Source organism: Salvelinus namaycush, chromosome 38 (genome assembly GCF_016432855.1).
Source record: "Salvelinus namaycush isolate Seneca chromosome 38, SaNama_1.0, whole genome shotgun sequence".
NCBI classification, from domain to species: domain Eukaryota; kingdom Metazoa; phylum Chordata; class Actinopteri; order Salmoniformes; family Salmonidae; genus Salvelinus; species Salvelinus namaycush.
The window spans coordinates 16908339-16934988 of NC_052344.1; the positions used below are offsets into that span (position 1 = coordinate 16908339).

The window sequence follows — 26650 nt, forward strand, 5'->3', positions numbered from 1 at the left end:
CTGACAAGGTACAGACCGGTGGAGGTGGAAAGCAAAGATCAGCCAAAACCTCCTAGGAATGATATAGTTTCAGATGTTCACAATAGTATAGATCTGCTGCATTATGCAACCAGACACAGGCTGGCCCATGAAATAGTATGAGTGTTAAAACTAGGGCAGAACGAACGGCCAGCCTTCCAAGACGTCGACACAGCCTTGAAACACTGGAGAGATGTGGAGCCATGCTCCAAGTGTGTGTGTCTCTCTCTCTCTCTCTCTCTCTCTCTCTCTCTCTCACTCTCACTCTCACTCTCACTCTCACACACACACACACACACACACACACACACACACACACACACACACATGTCCTTGCCAAGAGAATCTCCCTGCCCTAAGCAGGAGGTCACTGAGGACCAGAGCTCTCTAAGCCGTCTGGCCCCCTACAGTGGAGACACTCTCCTCTGTCATCCCTCACGTCATGTCCCTGGTGTCTTTGAGTCTGAGGCTCACGGTGCTGCAGCTCTGAAAGTGTAGGACTACATCATCTCTAATTCTGGTCGAGATCTTTGTATTTTGTATGACTGAAACACAGAATGAATCACCTAATCATCACGTAAAACATCAGTTTTATGTACAGGTTTATGTCTTGATCATTAGACTGTTGTAAGATCCAAGAGGTTTTCCTGTAACAACATCACAATAAAACTCCCTAGCCCTACCTCACATAGAACAACCACTGAGCATCACCCTCTGACCTGGCTAACCTTTGACCCCCTTTCCCCCACCCAGGGCGTGATGATGTGCGAGGTGATGCCCACCATCAGCGAGGACACGGCTCAGCGGGGCTCCCAGAGCAGCGCCTCGGACCCAGACTCCCACTTTGAGCAGCTGATGGTCAACATGCTGGATGAGAGAGACCGCCTGCTGGACACGCTGAGGGAGACCCAGGAGAGCCTGGGGATGTCCCAGCAGCACCTGGAGGACGTTATCTACGACCGGGACTCACTGCAGCGCCAGCTCAGCTCCGCCCTGCCACAGGTAACATACCGTACCACCTAGGAGCCTCTTCCTTCTTAATGTATGTTAAGCATACAGTAACATGCAGGTCCATCATGGCTATTGGAGATGACAGTGGTTGTGTGTACAATGCCCATACTGTATGGTCCAATTCTATTCTGAGGTAAAACGCATAGAAATTGATAGAACACAACTGTGCACATTTTCTTAGGTCCGCTCTGCCACAAGTATTGTACAGCATAGGAGTCAATTCCTTCCATGTGTGTTGAGCACAATGTTCTGGACCATGTGATACAGCTAGGTTACCACTAGGAGTTGGGGGGTCCATCAAGGTTATTCCTTCCACTTCAGAGATGAGAAAGGTTGTATATTCATTGCACATACCATACAGTATGGTCCAAGTTCTATATTTAAGCAATAAAGCCTGGGGGGTGTGGTACATGGTCATATATTGGTCATATATTGGTCATATACCACAACCCCCCGAGGTGCCTTATTGCTATTATAAACTGGTTACCAATGTAATTAGAGCAGTAAAAATACATGTTTTGTCATACCTGTGGTATACGGTCTGATATACCACGGCTGTCAACCAATCAGCATTCAGGACTCGAACCACCCAGTTAATAATGAAATTAAGAACATAGGTGAAATCAAAAAGACCATCACCAATAAAAACAATTTTTTGTTATTTTTCTTCCTTTCATGATGTGAAAATAAAGACCCATCAACATTTCACAAAGTGAGCAGCTTGCATGTTCTCTGTTTGGTTGAAGATTAAGATAAAGAACAAATGTCAAACCCTTTGGTTGTGGCATCCATATTGATATCTTTTGCAATACTCATCTCATTGAAGGTGAGCTGCTACACAAAATTAGTTTCAAGGGCGGCAGATAGCCTAGCTGCTAAGAGCGTTGGGCCAGTAACTGAAAGGCCGCTGGTTCGAATCCCCGAGCCGACTAGGTGAACAATCTGTCTGTGCCTTTGAGCAAGTCACTTAACCCTAATTGCTCCTGTAAGTCGCTCTGGATAAGAGCGTCTGCTAAAGAAGTGTAATATAAATGCAGTCATCCATAGTCGTCCCATGGCAATAAAAACACAACTTGGAATACAGTGAGAAGCAGTGAAATGGAAAGGAATTGCGCTGACATTTTGGGTGTAGTGTGTTCATTGGTTGTTCGTTTCCCAGCGATATGGGCAAATAATGGCTTGTGTAATAATTCCTATTAAAGTAGAGATTATCTCGCTGGCAGAAAGTGTATCAATAATTCTAGTCACAAGTTCCCCCTGCTTCTCTTGAGGTTTCACTGGAAGAAAAGAGGACTTTGTTCACAGGCGGTGCTGGCCGATACCGACTGTAAATCCACATGGTTTTAGAGACACAAGCAAAGCACACAGACTGTATTGGCTGTGATTTGATCACACAGGCAAACACTTACTTAAAAGGGGTCGCCGGGTCTTATAATAATGTGTCTGAAATCACATAATACTACCAAAAAGTAGTTTTTTTATGATCTGCTCTTGCCTCTGGAACGTTTTAAATGTATTTTCTTAGAATTGATATAACCTAGATATGAACCGTTAACCTTTATAGGTGACCAGGTCCTAAGGTTACAGACCCGGTCATAGGGTTACAGACCCGGTCATAGGGTTACAGACCCGGTCATAGGGTTACAGACCCGGTCATAGGGTTACAGACCCGGTCATAGGGTTACAGACCAGGTCATAGGGTTACAGACCAGGTCATAGGGTTACAGACCCGGTCATAGGGTTACAGACCAGGTCATAGGGTTACAGACCAGGTCATAGGGTTACAGACCCGGTCATAGGGTTACAGACCAGGTCATAGGGTTACAGACCAGGTCATAGGGTTACAGACCCGGTCATAGGGTTACAGACCCGGTCATAGGGTTACAGACCAGGTCATAGGGTTACAGACCAGGTCATAGGGTTACAGACCAGGTCATAGGGTTACAGACCCGGTCATAGGGTTACAGACCCGGTCATAGGGTTACCGACCAGGTCATAGGGTTACAGACCCGGTCATAGGGTTACAGACCCGGTCATAGGGTTACAGACCCGGTCATAGGGTTACAGACCAGGTCATAGGGTTACAGACCAGGTCATAGGGTTACAGACCCGGTCATAGGGTTACAGACCAGGTCATAGGGTTACAGACCAGGTCATAGGGTTACAGACCCGGTCATAGGGTTACAGACCAGGTCATAGGGTTACAGACCCGGTCATAGGGTTACAGATCAGGTCATAGGGTTACAGACCAGGTCATAGGGTTACAGACCAGGTCATAGGGTTACAGACCAGGTCATAGGGTTACAGACCAGGTCATAGGGTTACAGACCAGGTCATAAGGTTACAGACCCGGTCATAAGGTTACAGACCCGGTCATAAGGTTACAGACCAGGTCATAGGGTTACAGACCCGGTCATAAGGTTACAGACCAGGTCATAGGGTTACAGATCAGGTCATAGGGTTACAGACCAGGTCATAAGGTTACAGACCCGGTCATAAGGTTACAGACCCGGTCATAAGGTTACAGACCCGGTCATAGGGTTACAGACCCGGTCATAAGGTTACAGACCCGGTCATAGGGTTACAGACCCGGTCATAGGGTTACAGACCCGGTCATAGGGTTACAGACCCGGTCATAAGGTTACAGACCAGGTCATAGGGTTACAGACCCGGTCATAAGGTTACAGACCCGGTCATAGGGTTACAGACCCGGTCATAGGGTTACAGACCCGGTCATAGGGTTACAGACCAGGTCATAGGGTTACAGACCAGGTCATAGGGTTACAGACCAGGTCATAGGGTTACAGACCCGGTCATAGGGTTACAGACCCGGTCATAGGGTTACAGACCCGGTCATAAGGTTACAGACCAGGTCATAGGGTTACAGACCCGGTCATAGGGTTACAGATCCGGTCATAGGGTTACAGACCCGGTCATAGGGTTACAGACCCGGTCATAGGGTTACAGATCCGGTCATAGGGTTACAGACCCGGTCATAGGGTTACAGATCCGGTCATAGGGTTACAGACCCGGTCATAGGGTTACAGACCAGGTCATAGGGTTACAGACCAGGTCATAGGGTTACAGACCAGGTCATAGGGTTACAGACCAGGTCATAGGGTTACAGACCCGGTCATAGGGTTACAGACCCGGTCATAGGGTTACAGACCAGGTCATAGGGTTACAGACCAGGTCATAGGGTTACAGACCCGGTCATAGGGTTACAGACCAGGTCATAGGGTTACAGACCAGGTCATAGGGTTACAGACCAGGTCATAGGGTTACAGACCCGGTCATAGGGTTACAGACCAGGTCATAGGGTTACAGACCAGGTCATAGGGTTACAGACCAGGTCATAGGGTTACAGACCAGGTCATAGGGTTACAGACCAGGTCATAGGGTTACAGACCAGGTCATAGGGTTACAGACCCGGTCATAGGGTTACAGACCCGGTCATAAGGTTTACAGACCCGGTCATAAGGTTACAGACCCGGTCATAAGGTTACAGACCAGGTCATAGGGTTACAGACCCGGTCATAAGGTTACAGATCCGGTCATAGGGTTACAGACCAGGTCATAGGGTTACAGACCCGGTCATAGGGTTACAGACCAGGTCATAAGGTTACAGACCCGGTCATAAGGTTACAGACCCGGTCATAAGGTTACAGACCCGGTCATAGGGTTACACAGTAGATGTATGTTCAGTATATCCCCTGTGAGTCTGTGGCTTCTATGTTCCATCTTTAGCCTCAGTGACTGTATGTGTTATGATTCATTCATTCATGTGACTGTGTTTGAACTCAGGGTTATTTGGATTCTTGCTCCAACTGTATATTTTGCCTTAGGGTGTCTCTCACCCTCTTCAGCTGCTATTATAACACCGACATACTGTACAGTGGAGAGGCTGGCTGGAGGAAGGAAACAGAGTGACACTGGACCAAAACACGCAGTTCCTTGTGAAAGACTGAGGGTTTGTTGTGCTGTTTGGAAACACCGTTCAGTTGTCAGTATGCGTTGCCCTGATTGATGAGAAGAAAAGTCAGGTAAATATTCAAATAGCCACAGTGCTACACAGAACATGTTTTAGAGCAGGGGTGTCAAAGTCAAATGGACGGAGGGCCAAATAAAAAATTTAGCTACAAGCCGAGGGCCGGACTGTTCGAATGTTCATTGAAAATTTTTTAAATGACGCATATAGTCTAGTGAACCTAATTGAACCTACTGAAAACCTACGGCAATGGTGTTTCTGCTCAGACTCACATTTAAAAAGAGTTGCCTTTTTTCTGGGCAAACTTCGTCACAAACTTTAATCATGCAGTTTTTGATGAAATCCCCCTCCGTAAATGGCCGGGCTGATTTAGCGATCTCTTCTGCCAAAATAAAACTGGCCTTGACAGCAGCCTGGCCTTGTGATTTGGCTTTTTTGAACAGAGCCTGTCGAGATTTGAGGCCTCGTTTTAATTCCTCTGCCTTTTGTAGCCTTTGTTCCATGTCCATATTCTTGTTTTTGTCCGCGTGTTTCGTTTCATAATGTCGTCTCAGATTATACTCTTTCAGTACCGCCACACTTTCTCCACACAGAAGACACACAGGTTTTCCAGCTACCTCCGTGAACATATACTCCGACTCCCACCTTGTTTGAAACCCCCGGTTCTCAGTGTCCACCTTCCGTTTTGCCATTTTTGATGGGTATCTGAAAGTTAATTTTACTGTGATGCTGACGACTGCTGTGCCAATAAATATTGAAATGAAGCAGCCTACTGCTCGGTGCGTCACCGTTGCATTGTGGGAAATGTAGTATTGGTGCGTGTAAAAGATCTGCGGGCTGCCGGCTTGCTGCGGTCTGCGGGCCGGTTCTAATAATAAATCAAGATCATCCCAGGGGCCGTAAAAAACCTTCTCGCGGGCCGGATGTGGCCCGCGGGCCTTGACTCTGACATATGTGTTTTAGAGCTACAACCTCTACTTCAAACTCCAACTCACATATTGAAATCCATCGTCGGAGTGCTTACATCTGGCAGTGGTAGTAGTATTGAGAGCATCTTTCCCGTCATGTCAGGCAATTTATGCCGCTTCATTCCCGGATGAAAACGTCCGGGGACGAAAAATGAAATGGCGACAAAATGAAATAGCTCTGCCATTATTCCACGTTTTCTGACAGACGTTTCCTCTGCTAGTAAAACACCTCAGATAATGATGTACGGCTTGTCACTGTCTAATGACAGCGATGTTGACGTACTATTCTGTGGTGCTCCTAGGCACCATTTTAAATGAGATGTCACCAGGCAATCTGGATCCCTCCCCTGATGTTACCCCCATGCACAAATGCTTCCATTAATTAATGTGGTGGCAGAATTTTTATTAGTCTGTACGATATCAACATCACACTAATGCTTTATGAGGCAGTTTGTTGGACCTCTGTAATTGTGGGGAGGTACTTACCCAGGAGAAAAGGTGGCTCCTGTCTCCCATTTTAATGGATGACATATAAATATTCCTTGTACAGAGAGAGAGAGCCTGTTGGACAAGGAACGGGATAACGGATTTTTATAAAACAGTGTACAAAACATTAAGAACACCTGCTTTTTCCATGACATAGAATGACCAGCTGAATCCAGGTGAAAGCTATGATCCCTTATTGATGTCACTTGTTAAATCCACTTCAATCAGTGTAGATGAAGGGGAGGAGACAGGTTAAAGAAGGATTTTTAAGCCTTGAGGCAAGTGAGACATGGATTGTGTATATCTGCCATTCAGAGGGTAAATGGGCAAAAGACAAAAGATGTAAGTGCCTTTGAACGGGGTATGGTAGTAGGTGCCAGGCACACCGGTTTGTGTCAAGAACTGAAACGCTAGTGATTCTTTTCACGCTCAACAGTTTCCCATGTGTACCAATAATGGTCCACCATTCAAAGTACATCCAGCCAACCTGATACAACTGTGGCCCAGCACCCCTGTGGAACGCTTTCGACAGTTTGTAGAGTCCATGCCCCGATGAATTGAGGCTGTTCTGAGGGCAAAAGGGTTGCAACTCAATATTAGGAATGTGTCCTTAATGTTTTGTCCACTCAGTGTATATCTGTAGTAGACTGTCATATGTTCCTTCATTTTGACAGTGCTTGGTTATGTTTGTAGTATCTTTCAAAGCACTTTGAACCATTGCTTTTTTCAGTACAACAAGGCAGTGCAGGGAATTAAGTAAGCTGGTAGATATCATTATTAGGGTAGATAGCTAGTAGATTAGGGTAGATAGCTAGTAGATTATTAGGGTAGATAGCTGCCGGGTATCTATTAGGGTAGATAGCTGGTAGATTATTTGGGTAGATAGCTGCCGGGTGAGTGAGTTTGTGCTTGTGTTTGTATGTGTGTGTGAGTTTGTGTGTGTAGAGAGGGTGGTGAGATGAGGAGAGATGTAGAGACTTTCTTCAGAAATGGAAGTGGCCTCATTCTTGTGGTGGAGCCACACCGGTATCTCTCTCAACTAACAGAGAGGTCTGTAGCAGCAATCTTCAGTTAGGCCCCTCCCAACCCTCCTCCCTATAGTCCCACTTTCCCTCTCTTTCTCTCTTTCTCTCTTTCTCTCTTTCTCTCTTTCTCTCTTTCTCTCTCTCTCTCTCTCTCTCTCTCTCTCTCTCTCTCTCTCTCCATTTCTCTGTCAGGGTCACGGCTCCTCTGTTCCTTGTCACGTCACGTCTGGCTGATCGGAGTGACATCCTCCGACCCCCTCCACGCCTCGAGGTCATATCCTATCCGCGTTGTGCATAACAATGCAACAACATCCCTCTTTCCATCCATCCCTCCGTCCGTTGTGTTGTGGTCCAGAACAGAGGGGTGGGGTGGGGCGGCATGGAGCGGTGGCGGGCAGTGGGCAGCCATTAGCTCCCTTTGTGTCGGCAGCTCATGCCCACTTGGAACCCATGCAAGGCAGCGCTGGCTGCCAAGAAGCCACTGACTTTAATGGCATGGTTAAGCCGCCGCTGCCTTTGTACGGGCAGCACGTGGTGGGCACGTTCACCCGAGACTGTAGTGACTAGTGAGAGAGGGAGAGGGCCTTTAAACGGCCACTCAGCTGGTAGCACAACAAACCCAGCTGGCAGTGGGCTCAGGTCCTGCTGGAGCCTCTCTCTCTGTGGTGTCTCTGTCTCTGTCATGGCCGTCCAAACAACATGGACTGACTGGCTGCCCAGAGCAGAGACGGCCGTGGCTCTCACTTTCTGACTCTGACAGCACTCCTGCACCTGTAGGAATCCCACCTTACTCAGTATGCTAAGGTTGATCATGCCCATATGAGCTTCGGGTCATTGGGGAGTTAGCTTAGACTGCTAAAACAGACTGTAGATATTCCTCTGCTGTGCTCCTTAAAAGCAGTATTTCAACTCCCGATGCAAAAGCACATCTTCTTTTATTCATTCATCCCTGTGATTTTTTTCTAAATCTCTGCTACAGTGGACCTCTGCTCTCTTCACCAGCTGAAGGAGTCCCCACAACAACACCTTACTCGTGGGTCAGTGAGTGAGTGAGTAAGTGAGTGGGAGAGAGAGAGGGAGGGAGGGCATGCGCACACAGACAGCCACAGGGCATGCAGCATGGTGTTCAGGGGGAGAGTGCCTGTGTGTACTCTCCCCCTGAAACAGGCTTCCTCATCTGGTGCACTCAGCTGTGTTACTGTACTGTAGTCAGAGAGCCCCAGGCCCTCTGTGTGTCTCCCACGCCCTACGCTGTTTAGTTACCAAAACATGGCCGCCTCGTCTTAAGGCTGCTCCGGCTGTTCATTCCTACTGCCACTGGGCCACTGGGCAGCTCAGCTCAGCTGAAGATAGCTTTTAAAGAACTGATTGGGCCACTACTTGACACCAACAAACCCCCCATAATATCGGTCCCTCTGCCCTCCCTAAATCGTGGGATTGAACGGTTCAGCAGACTTCTAGCCCTCCATAACTGGCTACAAGACTATTGCGTCTCTGAGGGTTTAACATTTATTGACCATTTTTTAATTTTTATATATTTTTATAATTATTTATTACAAAAAACACAAGGAAGGGGTAACATTAAAGTATTATGAAGTATCATGAAGGACAAACAATACAGCATCAAGACACTATCAAACATGTATCAGTCTTTCCGCAACAGAGCCATCCTGTAACGGTTGTCCTCCTCCTCTTCGTCCGAAGAGGAGGAGTAGGGATTGGATTTTTGGGGTTTACTTTCGGGTTTCCTACCGCGTCTTTGTGCTGCCTCCATTCGCCGGTATCCCTCCTCGCACTGCGCCAGAGAATCCCAGGCGGGCTCCGGCACTCGCCCTGGGTCGATCGCCCACCTGTCGATCTCCTCCCACGTAGTGTAGCCCAGATCCTTCTCCTGCTTCCGAGCTAGCTCCTCAAAACGCCGCCTTTCTGCTTTCGCTGCCTCCAGCTCAGCTTTGGGGCGGCGATATTCTCCTGGTTGAGCCCAGGGTCCCTTTCCGTCCAATATTTCCTCCCAAGTCCACGAGTCCTGGTTTTTAGGCCGCTGTTGCTGGTTCCTCTCACGCTGCTTGATCCTTGGTTGGTGGGTGGTTCTGTAACGGTTGTCCTCCTCCTCTTCGTCCGAAGAGGAGGAGTAGGGATTGGACCAAAGCGCAGCGTTGTTATGTGACATAATGATATTTATTAAAGTAAAAACGAAACACGAAAATACTTCAACAAACTACAAAACAAATAAACGATGTAGACAGACCTGAACTAGAGAACTTACATAAAACACCAAGAACGCATGAACAGGCACAGACTACACAAACGAACGAACAAACGAAACAGTCCCGTGTGGTGCACAGACACAAACACGGAAGACAACCACCCACAAACAAACAGTGTGAACAACCTACCTAAATATGGTTCTCAATCAGAGGAAACGTAAAACACCTGTCCCTGATTGAGAACCATATCAGGCTAACTGACAATAAACCTAAACATAGAAACACATAACATAGAATGCCCACCCCAACTCACGCCCTGACCAACTAAACACATACAAAAACAAGAGAAAACAGGTCAGGAACGTGACACATCCTTATGTGTGAGGGTACGTGTGCATGATAGTGATATAAAATATATGTCATAGTTTCCTTTTTCATGATCACAATCTTGTGAAGCCCAAACCCTCCATTCCCCACCCCCAAGAACCCCCCAATGCACCAACAACCAAGAGAATGATCTAAAGAGAAAAAAGGAAAAGACAGAAGAAAACAGCAAACAACAATGTACTTTTTATTTTTTATAATACATTTAAAACAAAGGACATCAAGAACAACTGAAATCATAACAGCAATGCCAACTGTATATGTTTGTGTGCATGTCTGGCACTATTACATGTATGTGTGTGTTCTTGTATGTGTTTATTTGAATGAGAGTGTGTGTATATGCATGTGTACAAACACCTGCACGGCATCAGCCTCAGAAAAACCGACATTAGTTGTAAAAACACTGCCACTTAGTGTCATTCAAATGTACTTTAATTATGTTTTATTTTGACTTTTTTCCCCTTTATCTTTTGACCATCATTCTCTCTCACACACAGCAACTCCACTCCCACTTGTCTCCAATTCCACATACCAACCCTCAGCCCATCCCATCTATCTCTGCTGGCCACCCACTTCGTGTTTCTACGCAACACATATCTTTCAACCTTGCTAATTGACGTTTCACATGATCATGAGAGAGACCTTGCATTACTCTAGAGACGGCTTCACTACAGTACAAATGTATTCCGTACAATATGTTATTATTCCCCAATGCCCCTATTTTGATATCTTCCCCTTGCTTGTTGTAAACATATATAAACTTGTAGCCAAATACATAAAAAAGATAGACTAACAATAAACACATTCAATTATAAAACAGTTCTCGACAATAGAGAGAGAGGGAGAGAAGAGAAGAGAAAAGAGAGAAAGTGAGAGAAGAGAGCGAGATCAGGTGTGTGTATGTATAAGTCCGTATGTGTAAGCAAGCATGTAGTGGAGTACATGTGTGTTCATATCCACTTCATAATGTTCAGATATTTTAAACAGTTCCCATACATTCTTTTTTTTCGTAACCTGAAGTCCCTGTAGAATTTAGTACAGCCACAGCGTTATGGAGCTGCCTCGGAATAGCTGTCCATCTATAAAGTGTTTGTCCACAATGATAAAGGCACGCCTACCATCCATCCTTTGTTGTCCTTGTACCGGATACAGTCTCTTACGACGTTCGTTTATCTCCTTTGGAAATTGATAATTGAGACTGAATTTGGTCCCTTTAAGCTCCCTTCGTCTGCTTTTGATCAGCTCCTTTTGTTGGTAGTGTTCAAATTTTGCGATGATCGGTCGGGGACCCTTTATTGACAATTTTGATACCTTCTGGAAACAAAGCTCATTTTATAAGGAGGATGGGATCGTGGATCCTTTCACAGCATTATAAGGCTGCGTTGAGACAATTACTTATCAATGACCCAAGCTCAGCTCATTTAATCCCTACAATTGTGTCAATGAGTTGTCATAATGCTTCAGCAAATGTACATTAGCCCAGGGGCATTGGAAGACACAATGTAAGTAACCTACTTTATGTCCTTCTTACTGCCCTGAATGCTTCTGCTGATCCTACAGCTATTTTATGCAGTAATCATGTGCCCGTGAACCAGTTATACTGTTAGCATGGAGGTGGTGTGCCCTAGTAGGAAGTCCACTGTGTGCCTCTCACCCTGCACTAACATAAATAACCTGAGCATGTCTACTCCTGCTAAGCTTCCCAGTAAGCGATAAAGACAATAAAGCTTCACAGAAAAGTGCTAAAATAGCCCACGTTATCATATGTAGCTTATGGTACAAGGTTCATGAAATCAATAATTTGCTAGTAACAGATGGCATTCATATTCTGACTATCTCTGAAACTCACTTAGATAATACCTTTGACACAGTGGTAGCAATACATTGTTATAAAATCTACAGAATAGACAGAAATGCCAAAGGTTGAGGTCTGGCCGTTTATATTCAGAACCACATTCCTGTAAAGCTTAGAGAGGATCTCGTGTTAAATACTGTGGAAGTAATATGGCTACAGGTTCATCTGCCTCACCTAAAGCTCATTCTGGTGGGAAGCTGCTATAGACCACCAAGTGCTAACAGTCAGTATCTGGATAACATTTGTGAAATGCTTGATCATGTATGTGATACCAACAGAGAGGTATATTTTTGGGGCGATTTAAATATTGGCTCAGAACTGGGCAGCACGGCTGGCGCTTAGATATAGACAGAGAGCTAACATTAATAATATGCATGTCAATCTTTCCTGGCTGAAAGTGGAAGAGAGATTGACTTCAACACTACTTGTTTTTGTAAGAAGTGTTGACATGCTGAATGCACTGAGCTGTCTGTTTAAACGACTAGCACACAGCTCAGACACCCATTCATACTAGAGGTCGACCGATTAATCGGAATGGCCGATTAATTAGGGCCGATTTCAAGTTTTCATAACAATCGGAAATCGGTATTTTTGGACACCGATTTGGCCGTTTAAACTTTTTTTTTTTTTTTTTACACCTTTATTTAATCTTTATTTAACTAGGCAAGTCAGTTAAGAACACATTCTTATTTTCAATGACAGCCTAGGAACGGTGGGTTAACTGCCTCGTTCAGGGGCAGAACGACAGATTTTTACCTTGTCAGCTCGGGGGATTCAATCTTGCAACCTTAAAGTTAACTAGTCCAACGCTCTAACCACCTGATTACATTGCACTCCACGAGGAGCCTGCCTGTTACGCGAATGCAGTAGAAGCCAAAGTAAGTTGCTAGCTAGCATTAAACTTATCTTATAAAAAACAATCAATCAATCATAATCACTAGTTAACTACACATGGTTGATGATATTACTAGTTTATCTAGCATGTCCTGCGTTGCATATAATCGATGCGGTGCGTATCGTTGCTCCAATGTGTACCTAACCATAAACATCAATGCCTTTCTTAAAATCAATACACAGAAGAATATATTTTTAAACCTGCATATTTAGCTAAAAGAAATCCAGGTTAGCAGGCAATATTAACCAGGTGAAATTGTGTCACTTCTCTTGCGTTCATTGCACTCAGAGTCAGTGTATATGCAACAGTTTGGGCCGCCTAATTTGCCAGAATTTTACGTAATTATGACATAACATTGAAGGTTGTGCAATGTAACAGGAATATTTAGACTTATGGATGCCACCCGTTAGATAAAATACGGAACGGTTCCGTATTTCACTGAAAGAATAAACGTCTTGTTTTCGAGATGATAGTTTCCGGATTCGACCATATTAATGACCTAAGGCTCGTATTTCTGTGTGTTATTATGTTATAATTAAGTCTATGATTTGATAGAGCAGTCTGATTGAGAGGTGGTAGGCAGCAGCAGGCTTGTAAGCATTCATTCAAACAGCACTTTCCTGCGTTTTGCCAGAAGCTCTTCGCTGTGCTTCAAGCCTATCAACTCCCGAGATTAGGCTGGTGTAACCGATGTGAAATGGCTAGCTAGTTAGTGGGGTGCGCGCTAATAGCATTTCAAACGTCACTCGCTCTGAGAATTGGAGTAGTTATTCCCCTTGCTCTGCATGGGTAATGCTGCTTCGAGGGTGGCCGTTGTCATTGTGTTCCTGGTTCGAGCCCAGGTAGGAGCGAGGAGAGGGATGGAAGCTATACTGTTACACTGGCAATACTAAAGTGCCTATAAGAACATCCAATAGTCAAAGGTTAATGAAATACAAATGGTATAGAGAGAAATAGTCCTATAATTCCTATAATAACTACAACCTAAAACTTCTTACCTGGGAATATTGAAGACTCCTGTTATTAAAAGGAACCACCAGCTTTCATATGTTCTCATATTCTGAGCAAGGAACTTAAACGTTAGCTTTTTTACATGGCACATATTGCAATTTTACTTTCTTCTCTTTCTTCTTCTTCTTTTTGCATTATTTAAACCAAATTGAACATGTTTCATTATTTATTTGAGGCTAAATTGATTTTAAAATAAGTGTTCATTCAGTATTGTTGTAATTGTCATTATTACAAATAAATGCAAAAAATCGGCCGATTAATCGGTATCGGCTTTTTTAAAAATCTTATTTTTTTTGGTTCTCCAATAATCGGTATCGGTATCGGCGTTGAAAAATCATAATCGGTCGACCTCTAATTCATACCCCACAAGACATGCCACCAGAGGTCTCTTCATAGTCCCCAAGTCCAGAACAGACTATGGGAGGCGCACAGTACTACATAGAGCAATGACTACATGCAACTCTATTCCACATCAAGTAACTCATGCAAGCAGTACATTAGATTTAAAAAACAGATAAAAATACACCTTATAGAACAGTGGGGACTGTGAAGAGACACAAACATAGGCACAGACACATGCATACAAATACACAATAGCATACACACTATACACACACGTACACATGGATTTTGTGTTGTAGATGTGTGGTAGTAGAGTAGTGGCCTAAAGGGCACACACATTGTGTGTTGTGAAATCTGTAATGTTTTAAAAATTGTATAACAGCTTAATTTTGTTGGACCCCAGGAAGAGTAGCAGCTAATGGGGATCCATAATAAATACAAATACACTACCACTCCCATAGGCTCAGGCAGGTCCAATCCCAATCGGACCCCTAGGCCCTATCCCCCTACACATAGTAAATCTGAAAGGATTGGATCTGTATAAACAATATGGTAATAGCCCTATAATGTACCCCCCCCCCCCCCCCCCCCATTTACAGATGTGTAAATTCTAGACACTCTCCCCTCCCTTCCCCCCAGCCCAGACTCCAATCCCAGCTCTCCTCTCCTTTCCCCACCCTGCCAGACAGTAATGAGATAACCAGTCTATTGATCACTCACGCACATGTTAGTATTGTCACGCCTGCTCCCGCTCTTCCCCCCGGCGCCAGGCTGCCCTGCATTACACACTCCTGCCACCATCATTTACCCACACCTGCCTTCCCTCGTCACGCGCATCAGCGATATTGGACTCACTTGGACTCACTCAATCACCTGTTTATTTCCTCCCCTATATTTGTCAGTTCCCCAGCTCTGTTCCCCGCTGCTGCGTTGATTGTAATTTGTCTGTGATAACGTGTGCTGACGCTGTTCCTGTCTCGTTCCATATTAAATGTTTGACTCCCCGTACCTGCTTCGCCTCTCCAGCGTCATTCCTTGACAAGAATGAAGGTCTAAGACTGCACTTTATTACTGTATAGGCACCCCTCACCATGCCCGTTCATGTCTGTCTGACTGGCTGCAGTTGAAATAATACCAGACAACTTCTCAATAAAAAGTCCTGAAAATCAACTTGGGAATGATTTTTATATTAATTGTGGAGCATTGGCTTGTAACGATTATAGTTATTATGGCCCCATTGAAATGATCTGAAGGGGTAAGCATTAAGTGTGACACCTCTGTATTTTGGCTTGATAACACTCATTAGTGACTGTGTCATTGGTGAGGCGAACCAAGTCAATGATACCCCCCCCCCCCCCCCCGTCCATAAATCAAAAATGGTACGGCCATCCGTCAACACTCTGGCCACAAGGTAAATAGCTGAAAGATAGATCCAGCCAATAATACTAAACAACCATGTGTAGTCATGGACTGAACCATTACGTTCCTTTCTGAAGGGGTGTCTGGGTTGTAGGAGTGAGAGAGAGGGAGTCAGTGGAAGCCTCACAAGGGGCAGAGTGTGGAAGGAAGGGAAGATGACTAAGCTGATGAGGACGATGAGAGGCGAATCCCCTCTGCCGCTCCTCTCCCTCTCTTTCGTTCTCTCTCCCTGGATGCAGTGTGCTACTGCTGTTGCACAGCGACCCTCTCCCTCTAGGCTGAGGCAGGCAGCACATCGCAAGTCAGTCAGCTGGTCTGGTCCGCCAGAGCAGCACATGATTTTCCGTTATTACTGTTATTGTTTGTGCCCCAGTTCACTCCGCCACAGGGTAGATCAACACACACCGAGAGAGAGAGAGAGAGACCTACACTGGTAATGGCAGGCTGTCTTCCACAGTGAAAGAGCCTTTAAGGCCCGGGTACCATGATCTAAATGCCATGTTTGTTTTTCAGTCCTGTTTTTTTTGTATATTGCAGTAGGATTCCTCTGGTCTTGGAAATAATGAGAATGTTGTTTGGGTAGGTTTATAAGCAGGTCTCGGCATATAAACTGGTGCCAGGTGATCAGTCACCTTGGCAGGTATTAGGCTGTTTATGTACTGACAGAGCCCTTGTATCCTTCTAGTGATCTTCATATGTCCTTGATATCCTTACTTTACAAGACAGACAATCGCAGTGGAGTCCATGTTTTTTCCAGCCCACAAAGTGGTGATTTGCAAGCTAAAGCGTCTCTCTCTCACATCCTCTTTTATTGCTCAGTTTACCCCAAAGCCTCGTTTTTCTTTGCTCTCCTCCCTCTCCCCTTTAATCTTCCCCAGATTGAGGAAGTGGGGCTCGGGCGGGTTTGGCAGAAGACGGCGTTGCCCATTGAGCGTCCGTAATGGTTCTATCAGAGATACTTGATCACTAGCCTTGAAAGGTTATCTCTGATAGGTCTGATTAGGCAGACAACATATCTCTCTCCACCACCCAGATGACTCATTGATGCAACGCTTCAGTTTGTCGCTAATGCAGGTCTGCTTCAATCAGACACAGGTTTGGTTTCGGGAGGAGTGCTATTGTTGCAGACAGGAAAGACGGATCCCTGCAGATGTCATTATCTCACTGATGAAGAACCCAGTGTGGGACTATCCTTTGACCGTCGCACCGTCCAGTCACAGTGCAGAGAGTACAACAGTAGCAGTGTTAGCTAGCTAAGTTGGATGGAGAGTTCTTGAATAACCCCCACAATCCTCTCTGGTCACTGTTTCATTCAACCCGTCGTTAGCTTCTGATTATTTATCGGTGTATTATTAGTACTAGGCCTAATGACCCAAGCTGGGTCTAAGGTGTGCAGTGATGGAGAATGGATGGGCTTTAGCTAGAGCTCATTGAGTCTCACCAGGTACATGCTGCCGGTTCCACTTTGTTCCGTTAGGTTCACAAGGCAGAGCCCTCTAAGCCTGGAGGCTCCATGGCGCTGTGGGACCAGTTATGACTCCGGTATGGACTGCCTTGGTGTGCTACTGACTGCAGGTTGGTGTCGGGCTCAGCAGAGGGAACCGTTTTCCTGGGCTTCAGCCAACTTCCACTACGGATGGGTCCGGTTACCCCTCAAGGGGATTGTGGGTATGGAGTAGAGGGGGAGCCCGTGTGGCACACACCTGTGAGCATTTCTGCATGTCCTGTTTGTTGCTGCAATGGCCTGGCAAATCTGACCCAATCAGCATCAGCAGATATCTGGTTAGCACCAAATCTGAGGAAAGGACTGAAGATATTACAACGTAGTACTCTGCAGTACTGGGTCAAATCGAACTTGATCGAAGGGTATTAATACACATGTAATTCCCGTGAGATTGGGGGAGTGCCAGATTCTGATAGTGCTATTTTCACGGTGGGTTTTCAAGATGAAGCTAAGAGTAAACACGATAAGATGGACAACATGAGATGAAGAAAAGTTGACATGATGAGTAGCACAAGATGAAGAGGCCTCAGTGCATGGAGGCTGGCCTCATGCAGAGCTCTATGATGTCATCTCTCCCAGCATTGTGTTCTGTTCTGGAGGTGTCTGTCTGGGTGTAATATGGCTGTGACTCACACACCCACACACGCCTCCCCTTGAGGTTAGAAACACAGCTCCATTCTCACTATAACACAGCCACAAAACTCTGCCTCTCTGTCTTCACCCCAGTCAATTGCATGGCAGTGCTGTCGAGAGGCCTCAAGTGAGGAGAGTGAAATGAGGTTACAACCAATACTTAGTGTTGCACCTCAAAAATGGCATCCAGGGCCACTGCGTATTTTTTATTTTGACTCTCGTTTAGAAAAAAATCTAGCTCAGATGTCAGCCTCAGCGTATATGCTACCCACAAACACAGAGTTCTGCATGTATTACTGTTTACTATTATCATTAGTTACCACATGTATTAGATGTACGTACAGTACCAGTCAAAAGTTTGGACACACCTACTCATTCCAGGGTTTTTCTTTATTTTTACTATTTTCTACATTGTAGAATAATAGTGAAGACATCAAAACTATGAAATAACACATATGGAATCATGTAGTAACCAAAAAACTGTTAAACAAATCAAAATATATTTTATATTTGAGATTCTTCAAAGTTTCCACCCTTTGCCTTGATGACAGCTTTGCACACTCTTGGCATTCTCTCAACCAGCTCCATGAGGTCACCTGGAATGTATTTCAATTAACAGGTGTGCCTTGTTAATTTGTGGAATTTCTTTCCTTCTGTAACGGCAGCCTTCCCTCTCTTCACTAGAAGAGGGGCTGTAACAGGGATCAGACCAACACGCAGCGTAGCCAGTGCTCAACATGTTTAATACGAATGATAAACGTGAACACTTAACAAATACAAAATAATAAATGTGGCAAACCGATACAGTCCTAGCTGGTGCAGAGAAAACACAAAGACAGGAAACAACCACCCACAAATCCCCAACACAAAACAAGCCACCTATATATGATTCCCAATCAGGGACAACGATTGACAGCTGCCTCTGATTGAGAACCATATTAGGCCGAACACAGAAACAGACAAACTAGACACACAACATAGAATGCCCACCCAGCTCACGTCCTGAGCAACACTAAAACAAGCACAACACACAAGAACTATGGTCAGAACGTGACACCTTCTTAATGCATTTGAGCCAATCAGTTGTGTTGTGACAAGGTAGGGGTGGTATACAGAAGATAGCCCTATTTGGTAAAAGACCATAGTCCATATAATCTCAACAGCTCAAATAAGTAAAGAGAAATGACAGTCTATCATTACTTTAAGACATGAAGGTCAGTCAATTCGGAAAATGTCAAACCATCAAGCGCTATGATGAAACTGGCTCTCATGAGGACCGCCACAGAAAACGAAGACCCAGAGTTACCTCTGCTGCAGAGGATAAGTTCATTAGAGTTAACTGCACCTCCGATTGCAGCCCATATGCCCCCTTATACACCTCCTTATTTATCCTACGGTTCTGACTTGGTATACAGGGAGTACATTGTAAGTACGGCCCATGTTCTGAATTCTGTCGCTGTACATTTCAAAAGTGCTGAACAAATAGTTATATTGACTACATCCGTCGTCACTCGCTCATTAATGTCTTAATCAAAATTACTGATTGCCTCTTATCCGCTTGTCGTCCCCTTACGCCATAGTTTGTACATCATTGTCAGTAGAAACCACATTTGTTAAGCAAGTCAGCCATATAAGCTCTGCTTTTTTAAAAGGCATGAGGCTGAATGAACTGTTTTGCTGCCAGACAAGGCTCCGCTGATAGCCAGGTGTACAGTGGTAAGGTGTTGGGACTCTGCTGTTGGGACAGCTTTATGTAGGCCCTAACAGTTTGTGGGCACAGTTTGTCACCGTTATAATGCAATTAATGTATTGTTTAGTGTTGTGTTGTGTAGTGGCTTTTCTGGCATGCATCCCACATTTAGTTTTTTGCCCCACCAAGATTTACATGCTAAAATCACCACAGTGTGTGTGTGTGTGTGTGTGTGTGTGTGTGTGTGTGTGTGTGTGTGTGTGTGTGTGTGTGTGTGTGTGTGTGTGTGTGTGTGTGTGTGTGTGTGTGTGTGTGTGTGTGTAAACTCAGAAAAAAAGAAACGTCCCTTTTTCAGGACCCTGTCTTTCAAAGATAATTCGTAAAAATCCAAATAACTTCACAGATCTTCATCGTAAAGGGTTTAAACACTGTTTCCCATGCTTGTTCAATAAACCATAAACAATTACTGAACATGCACCTGTGGAACGGTCATTAAGACACTAACAGCTTATAGACGGTAGGCAATAAAGGTCACAGTTATGAAAACTTAGGACACTAAAGAGGCCTTTCTACTGACTCTGAAAAACACCAAAAGAAAGATGCCCAGGGTCCCTGCTCATCTGCGTGAACGTGCCTTAGGCATGCTGCAAGGAGGCATGACGACTACAGATGTGGCCAGGGCAATAAATTGCAATGTCCGTACTGTGAGACGCTTAAGACAGCGCTACAGGGAGACAGGACGGACAGCTGATCGTCCTCGCAGTGGCAGACCTCGTGTAACAACACCTGCACAGGATCGGTACATCCAAACATCACACCTACGGGACAGGTACAGGATGGCAACAACAACTGCCCGAGTTACCCCAGCAATGCACAATCCCCCCATAAGTGCTCAGACTGCCCATCTTTGTCCCCATGGGCAGTTGCAAACCGTAGTCTGGCTTTTTTATGGAGCAGTGGCTTCTTCCTTGCTGAGCGGCCTTTCAGGTTATGTCGATATAGGACTCGTTTTACTGTGGATATAGATACTTTTGTACCTGTTTCCTCTAGCATCTTCACAAGGTCCTTTGCTGTTGTTCTGGGATTTATTTTCACTTTTCTCACCAAAGTACGTTCATCTCTAGGAGACAGAACACGTCTCCTTCCTGAGAGGTATGACGGCTGTGTGGTCCCATGCTGTATATACTTGCGTACTATTGTTTGTACAGATGAACATGGAACCTTCAGGCATTTGGAAATTGCTCCCAAGGATGAACCAGACTTGTGGAGGTCTACAATTTTGTTTCTGAAGTCTTGGCTGATTTCTTTTGATTTTTCCTTGATGTCAAGCAAAGAGGCACTGAGTTTGAAGGTAGACCTTGAAATACATCCACAGGTACACCTCCAATTGACTCAAATTATGTCAATTAGTCTATCAGAAGATTCTAAAGCCATGACATCATTTTCTTGAATTTTCCAAGCTGTTTAAAGGCACAGTCAACTTAGTATATGTAAACGTCTGACCCACTGGAATTGTGATACAGTTAGTTATAAGTGAAATAATCTGTCTGTAAACAATTGTTGGAAAAATGACTTGTGTCATGCACAAAGTAGATGTCCTAACCGACTTGCCAAAACTATAGTTTGTTATCAAGACATTTGTGGAGTGGTTGAAAAATGAGTTTTAATGACTCCAACCTAAGTGTATGTAAACTTCCGACTTCAACTGTGTATGTATGTGTGTGTGTGTGTGTGTGTGTGTGTGTGTGTGTGTGTGTGTGTGTGTGTGTGTGTGTGTGTGTGTGTGTGTGTGTGTGTGTGTGTGTGTGTGTGTGTGTGTGTGTGTGTGTGTGTGTGTGTGTGTGTGAATGATATCCTCTCTTACTCTCCAAAATCAGAGGAGGGAACTAGAATTAAGAGATGCATAATTAAAATTAAAATACCAACGCCAAATTAAAGCAACAAAATGAGCATCTGATAATTAATGATTTTATGGGCGTTATTTCATTGGAATAAAACTTGAACCCTCCATGTCAAGTGGGAACAGTGTGTGCTCTGAATAGCAGTGAATTACCAGATGAATGAGAGGAAGAAGGCCTGGTATTTTGGAACATGCAGCTGGTCCCCCATTAATGGATACCGTTCAGCTTCCGAATGCTCCACTTGAGTGCCAGAAATAGAACATGATGTCATAGCCACTCTGCACTGGATAAGATGCTTGTTCAAGGACTGCTGAGAAATCCACATGCATCCACAAGGCAGGGGTGTCTTAGCTAGCTTGCATAACTGCAGCCGCAACCGTTTCTGCTACTGGGTGGATCTCAATAAAGATGGCTTTCTATGGTACAATTGCAAAGGAATGAAAACAGCCATGCAGTCTCCCAAAGGTTCACTAGGAAGTGACATCATTTTGTACATTGAACCGTGTTATCTCTTTTATACAACCCCAGTCTACTGTATGTATTTAAGCCAATATGTGTCAAATAATGCGAGGTATTGTATTAGCCCTTCCGAGCAGAAGTCCCTGAGCAGTGCATTCACTCAAATCAAATCATTTTAGCTGGTGTTATTGCGTGTGTAGCAACATGCTTGTAAGTGAGCTTTGGCCAAACAGCAGGGCTTTTTATATATGGCTTTTTATAGCATAGAAAAGTATTTTATAATATCGCCGCCCCTCCTTCAGCCTCTATACTAAATACTCTACGTTCATATCACATGAATGAGATACGTAGTGGGAAATGTGGAGAGTTTTCATACGTGTTTTTCATTTCTCCTTCCCTATTACCTAATCTGGATAGAACTGATTTATGGTACAACATTGTCTCCTTTGCTCGTGACTGATTCAGTCATCAGAGCATCTATCCTCGTGTTGTAAGGGACCTTGAGGACTCAGAGGGGTGGTAATGCTGTGGTTGATGGAGAGAAACCCTCCTCTCTCTACAGGGGTCCACAATACGACCCATTGGTGTGCCCTCCCCTGGGCTTATCAGAGCACGGCATATTAGAATGTCACTCCTAATAACAGTGTTGAAAACAGGAACTGTTGTGAGGGTTTAGTAGTTAGGGAGGTCTTACGAGGGGATCGGGGTTTAAATGACTCGGTTACGTTAGTAAGTCTCCTGCCACCCTTTGTTTTATGCACCATTCTGCTTTTATTTAAGGTGATGGAGAACATTACCTTGAATTCATTACTTCAATTGTGCGAATGATAATTCAAGGTCAGAATTGCAAATTCAAAACAACCCAATTACCCAGTGAACAAAGAGTGTTTTGAGTTAATAGCCCAGGTTGGTGGAAGTATGGAACCAACAACATTCTCTATTTATTCAGGCTATTGGACTGGTTGTTGTAGTCAGAATGGATCAGGATTTTATAGCAGTGTAACTGGCCGCGAGTTAGAGCCAACTTCCTAGCGCTGGCCTGGTTATGTTATTTGTGATAATTACAGCCTGGCTGCCTTTAAAGACGGCCAGCCCACCCACTGCTCCCCCAGCTGCTTGTTTTGTTCCCAGAGTTGAGTGCAGTCATCTGGTGCCAGAACCCTGACCGCTGCTGCAGTCTCCAGCTGCTGCACCACCCTGGGAGGGAAGTCTTTCTGCAGGTAGTCCACAGGGCAGATCAGATGGTGTCCCAGACCCGTTGCATGTTGGAGCTTTATAGAGATTCATTAGTTCCTACCCTTTCAGTTCAGGGCACGTAACCTTAGCAAAGTGACCTGGCAGTTGCTTGATTTGGTGTGACGAGCCTGAGGTAACCAGGATCCAGATATGACATGGAGGAGGATTGTGGTTAAGGATAGTTGAGATTTGGGTAACAAACACATCCTCAAGAGTAGCAGACGGATGCCATCCAGTTTGAAAGTGTACTACATGACCAAAAGTATGTGGACACCTGCTCGCCGAACATCATAATGGGCATTAATATGGAGTCTCCCCTTTGCTGCTATAACATTCTCCACTCTTCTGGGAAGGCTTTCCACTAGATGTTGGAACATTGCTGCGGGGACTTTCTTCTATTCAGCCACAAGAGCATTGTTGAGGTCGGAGCTTGGATGTTGGGCGATTAAGCCTGGCTCGCAGTCGGCGTTCCAATTCATTCCAAAGGTGTTAGTTGGAGTTGAGGTCAGGGCTCTGTGTAGGCCAGTCAAGTTCTTCCACACCGATCTTGACAAACCATTTCTGTATGGACCTTGCATTTTGCATAGGGGCATTGTCATGCTGAAACAGGAAAGGGTCTTCCCCAAACTGTTGCCACAAAGTTGGAAAAACGGAATCATCTAGAATGTCATTGTATGCTCTAGCGTTAAGATGTCCCTTCACTGGAACTAAGGGGCCTAGCCAAAACCATGAAAAACATTGGGGCAGGTAGCGTTCTCCTGGCATCCGCCAAACCCAGATTTGTCCGTCGGACTGCCAGATGGTGAAGCGTGATTCATATCTCCAGAGACTGGCTTTCCACTGCTCCAGAGTCCAAAGGCAGCGAGCTTTACATCACTTTACACCGACGCTTGGCATTGCGCATGGTGATCTTAGGCTTGTGTGCGGCTGCTCTGCCATGGAAACCCATTTCATGAAGCTCCCAGCGAACACTTCTTGTGCTGACGTTGCTTCCAGAGGAAGTTTGGAACTCTGTAGTGAGTGTTGCAACCGAGAACAGACGATTTTGACCTGTTACTCGCTTGGGCACTCGGCGGTCCCGTCCCGTGAGCTTGTGTGGCGTACCACTTCACGGCTGAACCATTGTTGCTCCTAGAAGTTATCCACTTCACAATAATAGCACTTACAGTTGACCGGGGCAGCTCTAGCAGGGCAGAAATTGGATGAACTGTCTTGTTGGAAACGTGGCATCCTATGACGGTACCATGTTGAAAGTCACTGAGCTCTTCAGTAAGGCCATTCTACTGCAAATGTTTGTCTATGGAGATTGCATGGCTGTGTGCTTGTTTTCATACACAGCAACGGGTGTGGCTGAAATAGCCAAATCCACTAATTTGAAGGGGTGTCCACATACTTTTGTCTATATAGAGTATTTTCTTTAATATTTCAGATGGTAGAACAGACGTGCAACTCATCACTGTCAATTTAGTTCGTTTTCCGTTTTTATTTTCCCAGAACCTTCTTTCGACATTCATAAAAAATATGTCAGTCACATAGATCGCTTTTATGAGGCACAAATGGGAGAACATTTTGTGAATCAGAAAAGGAAAATGTACATTATTATTGGACAGGTGCAGGTAGTACCTGCTCAGTTTCTAAAGGTTTTCTCCTGTTTGAACGCAACCCTGATGTCCTCTGAACTCCATCATCAAATAATCCACCAGTGAAATGATGAATTGGGGGAACTGTATTTTAATATAAAGCAGGCTGTCATTGGTAACGTGAGCATACATTCGGCAAAGTTCCGTTCCTTCAACGTGTCACTGTGAGTCATTTGATGACAGTAGTTTCAGTGTTTCATTTCAGCGTAATCCTCTTAATGCCTCTTGTATGCAGCAATATTTTTCATTTGCTCTCAACAAAGGCCCGTTTTACCCAGCCAGCATGTGATAGCCTGTGAATATGAAGCGTTCCACTGCCGGGGGATGTGAGAACCACAGGTTTCATGCTTTGTCTGCCAATGATTGGTGGCCTGTGGACCCAGAGTAATGTTGAATCGTTTGAGTTGTCTGTGTTATCTTCTTGTGTGTTTCCTATGCCATGCCAAATGCACACAGAATATAGATTAGACAGGTACACTCAATTTGAATCTGTTGTGTTTGTGCTCCGGCCCGCCACTGAAAAGCTTAATGCAGCTAATTACCACCTTGATTGGACAATGGCAGTGTCTGTACATCACAGCCTCTGATGGCTTTAGTCATGTAATGTGGGATGGGATAACATGCCCCCCTGGAGTGTGAACTAGAATCAGTATCCCTGGATGTTAGACATGGTTCTTATTCTCCATTGTCTTATTCCTTTTATTTGACATTACACACGCGTTGCACATGAACAGGTGTCATCAGCGGTGGGATGATTGGTTTGTAGTGCTGAGCTATGGATTTGTTCTGCCACAAAGTCAATCAATATTAGTTCTAGCGTTGTTGTTCACGAATAAGCCTTCTCTTGAAATATGGGTCCCTGCGAGGAGGTTTCAAAACCACCTTTCTGTGAAGGATCTTGCATGTATCATAGCTAGACCGCTGGGGGTTATTTCAGCGTCTGCATCCAAGGATAGCATTGTTTCCATCAAACCAACAGTGTGACCGAACAGACTGAATCAGTGGGAGCCTCTCAGACAGATGCCGCCTGTCAATCCGGTCCTATTGTTCCCTATGTTCTGAACAGACTTGTCATAAGTAGTTAACCACCATCCGCCTGATTTATGGAAACACTGTGCTTTGTCTCTTTATGAAGCTGACAGCACTAAAAAGGCCCCCAGACAAGATCTTGTCAACTTCTAAATATAGAGAATTCAAGATGGTAAGATACACTATGAGCCCTCGATATAGAGGTACTGTGTGTTCATCATGGTTCCTAGATTTGATCACAAAGCGCTGCCTATAAGAGCTGTTGTTTACTTGACGTGACTGAACTGGCAGTCGTTCACCTTCAGAGCTGGAGGATACGCTATTGATTCTAGCAACTCTAATGTGTTCTTATTTAAAGGTCATCAGAAAGCAGTGGGACGGACATCCGGTGTAGGAGGCAGCCATGTTGGGAGATTGGCAGCACAATATGCAACGTGTGTGTTGTGTGTGTTTGAAAGGTAAATGCGTGGTTGAGCAGTGTTTAGGCCTATGGCTAATTAAATCATGATGATGACGATGCTTCATTAGAAAGGAGGACTGTTCTTGAGAAAATGTTATTATTTTCAACTGAACAGGAAAAACTACTCTAAACTGCTTTACTCTAGTTTGGAGTTGAGGATTAACTCGGAAATATTTTAATTTCTTCAGACGAATTTCAATGATTGTTGTGTTTATTGAATAACATCTATCGGTCAAACTGGACTTTTGTGTTGAGGTGGTTCCAAAAGGGTTCCAAAAGGGTTATTCGGCTGTCCCCATAGGAGACCTTTGGTAAAACCTTTTTGGTACCAGGTAGAACCCTTTAGAACCCTTTGTGAAAATAGTTATACATTGAACCCAAAAGGGATGTACCTGGAACCAAAAAGAGTTTTCCAAAGGTCTCCTATGGGGACAGCCGAATAACCCTTTTACGTTCTAGATAGCACCTCTTATAGTGTAGTTCTCACCC

At 44.7% G+C, this 26650-nt stretch overlaps 1 protein-coding gene across 3 annotated transcripts in view; it reads left to right on the top strand.

The window, feature by feature from the left end:
• Positions 1-777: 777 nt before the first annotated feature.
• LOC120032155 (liprin-alpha-2-like) overlaps positions 778-26650 on the top strand; it is a 278259-nt gene continuing 252386 nt past the window's right edge. For all 3 annotated transcript variants that reach the window (XM_038978121.1, XM_038978122.1, XM_038978123.1), the window contains exon 1: positions 778-1020. In XM_038978121.1, coding sequence (XP_038834049.1) covers positions 778-1020 — 243 coding nt within the window. The remainder of the gene's footprint in view (positions 1021-26650) is intronic.